At 47.1% G+C, this 7839-nt stretch overlaps 2 protein-coding genes across 2 annotated transcripts; both read left to right on the forward strand.

Annotated features, from left to right (window-relative positions):
- Positions 1-1713: 1713 nt before the first annotated feature.
- Positions 1714-2550, forward strand: LOC116968436 (histone H1-like). Its single transcript, XM_033015204.1, has one exon. The coding sequence runs from the start codon at positions 1714-1716 to the stop codon at positions 2548-2550; it is 837 nt and encodes a 278-aa protein (XP_032871095.1).
- An 846-nt stretch (positions 2551-3396) lies between these two features.
- On the forward strand, positions 3397-3903 carry LOC116968630 (histone H3-like). Its single transcript, XM_033015394.1, has one exon. It carries the CDS (start codon positions 3441-3443, stop codon positions 3849-3851), a length of 411 nt encoding a protein of 136 aa, XP_032871285.1. The 5' UTR covers positions 3397-3440; the 3' UTR covers positions 3852-3903.
- The last annotated feature ends 3936 nt before the right edge of the window (positions 3904-7839 follow it).

Here is a 7839-nt window from a genome sequence, read left to right on the forward strand (position 1 = left end):
ATTAATATAGATGGGTAAAAAGGTCAGCATTGATGTGGTGGGCCAAAGGCTCTGTTTATTGGATGGATGAATCTGTACATCTGAATACATAATTATCAAATTTGGGGGGAAAAAGAAGCATGTTCTGCAAACATATCACCAACTATTTGTTCTGGTACAAATACATTGATTCTATGATAAGCGCCACACCAACGCCTCTACTTCAAAGAATATCAAATAAATCTAGCGGCTCTCCAAAGACTGGCAATTTCTGCTGATGCACCACCATAGAAATCATTTATCCAGAAGCATCATAGATTGCAGGTCTGTCCAGATCTCAATAAAATGCAGAGAGTTGTGGAAACAGTCCAGTCCAACACAAACCAGCCTGCTCCATCAACTTAATCTACACTTCACCCTGCCTCGGGAAAGCAACCAACATAATCCAAGGACCACTCACAACCTGGTCATTCTATCTCCTCTCCTCTGCTGTCAGGCGAAAATATGACAGTTTGAAAGCACATACCACCAGATTCAAGATTAGCTATTCGCCCACTGTTATCAGACACTTGAACAGACCTTTCATATGTTTCAAATCTTCCAATCCACCTCGTTGTGGCCCCTTGCACTTTGTTTCCTTTTTGTACTCATGTATTTTGTGACTGTACGATGTACCTGCATCATATACAAAATAAACGTTGTCACAGCATATTGCTACGTGACAATAATAAACCAACTCCAAATACTGAGATGACAAAGGCCCGAGGTTCACAGAGGTCTTAGGAGATTTGCAACAATTCGCAAGCAGACTCAGAAAGAATTAGTGAATTAGTGAACTTAACGGGTTACCTGATGTAGGGGAGGGGGGTTGCAGAAAGCTGCAAGCATAACAGGGTTATACTGGTATGTGATTTAAACTTCTGGGACTGGGACTGCCATAGATTTGAGGCTATGGAAGGGGTAGAATTCCAGGAAAGATTTTGCGAACAATATGTGGAAGGGCTTGACAGAGAGGCGACCCTGGGTCTCCTATTGGGAGGTTAGGCAGAGCAAGTGACCGAAGAGTCGGTGGGGAGACAGTGACCATAATACTATCCGTTATATAAAAAAGTAAATCAATTACATTTCAGACATACAGTGAGTTGTTGAAACCACAACTGGAGTTTGTGTCCGGTGTTGGACTGTTTAAAAATGCAGGGTCGCTCATGTAAGAAAGAGACGAGACGAATTCGAATCCAGGGATCAGAGACTCTGATGAGCGGCGGCTTCAGCGAGTTTACTGAACTGGAAAACTACACGTAACACCCGAGAATCCACAGCATGGGTCGAGCGGAGAGGTAATCCCACCCTGGGAACTGTGCAACGGGCCAACTGTCTGAGCTGTGAATGTGCTGATGTGAATATTGTGTCAGAGAGTGTATTAAAGGGGCGGGCGACTCAGACTCATGTCACTGTGTTTGTGGGTCCGAACACTTCTACGGATTTCCCAGCCCATCTGGTGAAAAATGTAAATATATCAGTGGCAGGGAATCGCCCCACTTCCCAGCTCAGTCCTGAAGTGGGAATTAACTGCAAAGTTTACGTTGGTTTGGATATTTCTGTCGAAAAGCAGCGAGCATGTCAGTGATGTGGACAGATAACGCGCTCAGTGCATCAGTGAAACGGGGCTAAATGGAAAGTGCTGCCATTAATTCGTATCAGACTTACTCTACAATAAACATTCCGGTCTCAGAGATGTACCGAGGCCAGTTTTGGTCTCCGAGGTGTCCGATTTTAATTGGAATTACAGGATTTTTGAAGACAGAGAAACACAGCGAGGCGGAAGGGCCGGGAGTTGACAGCAGGATGTCTCCGCCCCGTCCGCTCGCTGCCTTTAAGTTGCTCAGTGCCGCCGCCACTCGCTTCAATTCTCACTCAGTTCTGAGTGTCAGAGAGAACTTGTGCATAGTGGCCGATATGACGGAGACCGCAGCCGCTGAAGCGGTTCCTCAAGCCGTCCCCACCGCTCAAACTAAGGCTCCCAAGAAGAAGAAGCCGCCCGCCCGGAGCAAGGCAGCCGGTCTCAAGCTGGGCGAACAGATCGACAAGCTTGTGGCGGATTGCCGCGATCGCAGAGGGTTGTCTTTATTTGCGATAAAGAAGAGTCTGGCTGCCAACCGCGTCGATGTGGACAAGTGCCGCCACCTGATCAAGATGTGCATCAAGAGGAGATTAGTAAACGGTTTACTGGTCCAGAACAAGGGCTCCTTCAAGACCGGCAAGGGAGAAGCGGCCGTGAAATCAGTAAAGAAAGCGAAGATTTCAGCAGCCAAGACATCCAAGAGCAAGAAACCGACGGCCAAGAAACCCCCGACCAAGAAATCATTGGCAAAAAAATCTACCCCCAAGAAACCAGCGGTCAAGAAAGTTTCCACTAAGAAAGTTGTGGCCAAGAAACCAGCGGCTAAACTAACGGCGGCGAAGAAAGCATCGCCCAAGAAGGCGGCGACGAAAACCCCCCAAAAGGCAGCAAAGAAGCCGGTAAAACGCCAGGTGAAGGCGAAATCCAAGAAGGCAGCGTCCAAAAAGTGAAATAAAAAGCACTGTCTGTAAAGACCAGAACCCAACGGCTCTTTTAAGAGCCACCCACGTCTATCGGAAAAGAGCTGATCTAAACTCAAGCGATCCCGGGACCAGGCTCAGTGCGAGGCGGAAATCATTGCAATTAACCCGGGATTCATCCTCCTAACTCGCTGTCCTTCTCTTCCCACCCCCCTGTCTCTGTGTATGACTTGGGATGCGGTCACCGACACTGAGCACGCCCAGCGTAACTGCCGTGGATGTGTAGATACGCTCTGAAGATAGTCACAAATAGCTAAACTCAGCAGGACAGGCGGCATCTCTGGAGAGATGGAATGGGTGACGTTTCGGGTCGAGACCCTTCTTCAGACGCTCTTGTAAGGCTCTTAGAGCCAACCACAGAGAGAGCAGTGACCCGGGATGAAAGTGGATGCAGATTGCGATGTGCTTTAATAAGACCTTTAGTTCAACCACTGAACACAAAAGCGTTTAGCTTGATCCCCGCGTTCATTAGCGATGCTTCCCCCACCCCACCCGCAAGTCACACATCTCTGCATCGCTTCCACCCTCCTTCCCCCCCCCCCCCCCCCCCCCCCCCCCCCCCTCCCCCCTCCCTCCCTACCCCATCATCCCTCCCTCCCCCCCTCCTTCTCTCACCACTCTCGCCTCAGACCTTCTGAAACAGCCGCCTGGTGCTGACCAAAGATCTTAGAGCTCTAAGCGCTTTGGTGCTGACAAACCTGCAGCCACTCGCAGGGATGGGACACCGTGAGTGACATCTCTGCTCCATCCATTCAGAGGCTGTGGGCCGGCCCTTCACCAACGCTACAAAAGCAGGTCCCAGAGCCAGCTCCGTCATTCAGTCCCTGTATTTCACACTGTGCTCCCACTGTTGAAGGAGAATGGCCCGGACCAAGCAGACAGCGCGTAAATCGACCGGAGGGAAAGCTCCTCGCAAACAGCTGGCGACCAAAGCGGCGCGGAAGAGCGCTCCAGCCACGGGCGGAGTGAAGAAGCCTCATCGCTACAGGCCCGGCACCGTGGCTCTGAGGGAGATCCGGCGCTACCAGAAATCCACCGAGTTGCTCATCCGCAAACTGCCCTTCCAGCGCCTGGTGCGGGAGATCGCTCAGGACTTCAAGACAGACCTGCGCTTCCAGAGCTCGGCCATCATGGCCCTGCAGGAGGCCAGCGAGGCTTACCTGGTGGGGCTCTTTGAGGACACCAACCTGTGCGCAATCCACGCCAAGCGAGTCACCATCATGCCCAAAGACATCCAGCTGGCCCGCCGCATCCGCGGGGAGCGCGCCTAAACTCCACCTCTCCACCAACAACAAACGGCTCTTTTAAGAGCCACTAATCCGGCAGAAGAAAGAGCTGGGGCTTTCTAATGTCCTTGTACATCAATGTTCTCTTCTTTCTGCGGGCTTTTATCTGAATTGATGCCACAGAGACTGCTGCTGAGTGGAGTCTGACTTCAGTCATTCAAGTGTGACTGGTTTCGATGTAAATGCCAACACGGCTCATAATGGTGTGTACACGACCAGCCCCTGTTCGCTCTGCGCCCCCTTTTCTCACGCGCTCCGGGTTCAAGGACAACAAACGCCTTTATTACGCACTTTCCACGCGCGCCCCTCAGTCGCTGATCAGTCCTTCCACAGACACTGAGTTACACCATCTCCATAATGATGAGGCCGGTTGGAGGGACAAAGGCGGCGACCACATATTCCAACTGGTTCGATATTTCAATCGCAGGCGATAGTTCTTCTGTTTAATTTGATCAAATTAGCAGTCCAAACCCGGTATAATCTAGATGCGAGTACATTCCTGCCCACCTCATTGAAACAGAAACTTCACCCTCGCCTTTCTCGTTAGTCTGTCTCAATCTTCATACACTTCTCTCGGTGATCCATCCCTTCAGATTGAATTAAAGTAAACAAGATGTTTGTGTGTTTGTTGCTGCCGCTGTTTTACTTGTGAAGCGACTGACTTTTATTGACTGCAGTCTGTTGTTTTGAACGTGTGAGTCCCGGTTTCTATTCGAGAAACATTGCTGCGACGGCTCCGAGAGTCATTAGACAATTGATCGTCAATAGTTGATCCAAAAATAGTTTTATTCGCTCCATAGATGCTGCCTCACCCGCTGAGTTTCTCCAGCATGTTTGTCTACCGTCAATACTCTAATGTCGTTTATGCAAAGAGCGATCTTGTTCCCATAGGTTAGCGGTTTAAAATATTAAGAATGCATTCCTAGGAGTCTCTCACCATGAAACTAATTCACACTCGGTGTGTTTTGTAGGTGGGTCAGCATAGAATAACTGTCGATGCGGGGATCCATTATCATACATAAATGTGTCATTAATTTCTTAAAGTCTAAGGTATTGCTGAAAATATATGTTATTTTTGGGCGGGCTTTTCAAATGTCAGTTATTTGTGGAGCGACGGTTGTTTTCCTATTGGCGTCTGGTCATTGGAGAACGAGGCAGCTCTACGATTGGCCTATTTCATATTACCAATGAGATGAAGCGCTGCGCTACCAATGGTAAGCGCCCCATCACATTCCTCTCTAGAAGCTACAAGCAGGGCCAGTGCAGGGATGGATGGGCTGGGACTTTATACTTTGCAGCATTGAAGGCTAAACAGTGACCTTTTTGATGTGTACAAGAAACTGATGGGCAGGATAAAATGAATGAACAGTTTTTTTCCCCCCAGGGTAGAGGATTCAAAAAATCAAAGGCACACGATGAAAGTGAGATGGAATAAATTTAAGAGAAACCTCAAGGGCAACACTTTTATTCAGAGTGTCGTCCACATCTTGAATGAGCTTCCAGAAGAATCTATAGGAGTGGATACAATTGTGACATTTGGACAGATACAAGGCCAGGAAGGTTTTAGAGGGATATGGGCCAAAAGTAGGTAAAAGAGACTAGCCCAATATGTCAACTTAGTTGGTATGGACAAGGTTTCCATGCTGTACAGCTCTATCACTTTATGACTTGTATTTTATCCAATGACAGATGACTGGCACTCACTGTGTGAATTAAAAATATTTAGGTTTATTATTGTTACGTGTACCAACAGGAAACAATAAAACTTCCCTGCACTGTACTGCAAGGAGACAGGCCTGGAAAACACACTACTTGACCATCACACCGCACTATAATGTAATGACATGGACCTCACACTTCCCTGTGGGGCAACAGATTTCCAACACCAACCCCTCCTGTACAGATAAAGACAGGAACACCCCCTGCACTACACTGTGAAGTCACAGCCCAGTACAGACCACACAGCCTGTGGTCTGAGAGATTTGCACCAGCCACTCCCAACACTAAGGGCACAGACCTGCACAAACCATCTCAGAACTGCATGGAGACTGCCCAGTACAGCTCCAGCATTGACAGCAGGGAGATGGACAAAGGGAAATCAGCCACAGTCCAAGACCAAGCTCAGGGAACTGGGTCTCTGCACATCCATATGCAACTGTATCAAATTCCTGGGCATGCATATTTCTGAAGATCTGTCCTGGCCCCAGCACATTGATGCAATCATAAAGAAAGTGCATCACTGTTTCTACTTCTAAGACTGGGGAAATTCAGTATGCCAACAAATACGTTATTTAATTTCTATAATTGCATCATGGCCTGGTTCAGCAACTTGAACGACCAGAATCAAAGATGATTGGACAAATGGATGAACACTGCCCAGTCCATAGACACAAAAAGCTGGAGTAACTCAGTGGCACATGCAGCATTTCTGGAGAGAAGGAATGGGTGGTATTTCGGGTCAAATCCCTTCTTCAGGCTGGTTAGGGAAAAGTGAAACAAGAGATATGGAAAGGTAAAGAACAATGAACAAAAGATGCGCAAAAATAAACGATGATAAAAGAAACAGGCCATTCTTAGCTGTTTGTCGGGTGCAAATGAGAAGCTAGTGCGATTTAGGTGGGGGAGGGATAGAGAGAGAGAGAATGCCGGGGCTACATAAAGTGAGAAACATAGAAAAAGGTCCAGAACTAGGCCATTCGGCCCTTCGAACCAGCACCACCATTAACGGCTGATCATCTAAAATGAGTATCCCGTTCTGGCTTTTTCCCCATATCCCTTGATTCCTACAGCCCTAAGAGCTAAATCTAACTCTCTCTCTTGAAAACATCCAGTGAAGTGGCCTCCACTGTCTTGTGTGGCAGAGAATTCCACAGATTCAGGCTTTTTGAAAGTCCAGCTACACCACACCCGCTGGCTGACCCTTATTCATTCTACTTGTTACATCCTCTAAAAAACTCCAGAAGATTAGTCAAGCATGATTTCCCCTTCAAATTTCATGCAGAATTTGACTGATCCTATCACTGCTTATCCAATGCGCTACTATGACATCTTTAATAATCGACTCAAGCACCTTCCCCACTACCGATGTAAGGCTAACTGGTCTATAATTTCCCATTTTCTCTCTCCCTCCTTTCTTAAAAAGTGTAGTTACAGTGTTTACCCTCCAGGACACAGGAACTGATCCAGACTCGAGTGAAAATTGGAAAATGATCACCAATGCATCCATGATTTCTGGGGTACACCTCCTTGAGTACGCTGGGATGTAGACCATCAGGCCCTGGGGATTTATTTGCCTCCAGTCCCAACAGTTTACCTAACACCATTTCCTGACTGATGTGGATTTCTTTCAGTTCCTCCCTCCCACTAGATCCTCGGTCCCCTAGTAATTCTGGGAGATTGTTTGTGTCTTCCTTAGTGATGACAGAACTAAAGTACTCATTTAACTGTTCTGTAATTTCCTTGTTTCTCCATTATAAATTCATCTGTCTCTGCTTATAAGGGACCTAAATTTGTGTTCACTAATCTGATCCTTTTTACATATCTAAAGAAGCTTTTACAGTCCGTTTTTATATTCCTGCAAGCTTTCATTCATGCTCTTTTTGCACCCTCTTAATTAACGCCTTTGTCCTCCTCCAGTGAGTTCTAAATGTTGCGGTTCTTGTCACAGTCCTGGTGTCGCTGTTACGTTTCCACCCTCTGCACTGACATGGAAACTTTATCTTCTTATTCCCTCTCAGCTTGTCTCTGTCTCCAAATATTTCACCCACAACATTACATATAGAGCAGACTAATATGAACAAGGTACTGCAATTGCATTTTGCTGCTGTTGATGTGGTTCAATTGCTGTGGTGAACATGATGTATTAACTGTAACCTCCTGTGTTGCAAGTCCTCTGAAATCTCACTTCTTATCAAGATCACTACAAGTTCTCGGTCCTTTCACTGAACCAACTTTTATACCTAATTGAGGATTT

This window comes from Amblyraja radiata, chromosome 45 (genome assembly GCF_010909765.2).
Source record: "Amblyraja radiata isolate CabotCenter1 chromosome 45, sAmbRad1.1.pri, whole genome shotgun sequence".
NCBI classification, from domain to species: Eukaryota; Metazoa; Chordata; class Chondrichthyes; order Rajiformes; family Rajidae; genus Amblyraja; species Amblyraja radiata.

What these genes read in the sequence shown, in the direction of transcription:
- LOC116968436 (XM_033015204.1), top strand. Translation starts at nt 1,714, where the DNA reads ATGTACCGAGGCCAGTTTTGGTCTCCGAGGTGTCCGATTTTAATTGGA.
- LOC116968630 (XM_033015394.1), top strand. Translation starts at nt 3,441, where the DNA reads ATGGCCCGGACCAAGCAGACAGCGCGTAAATCGACCGGAGGGAAAGCT.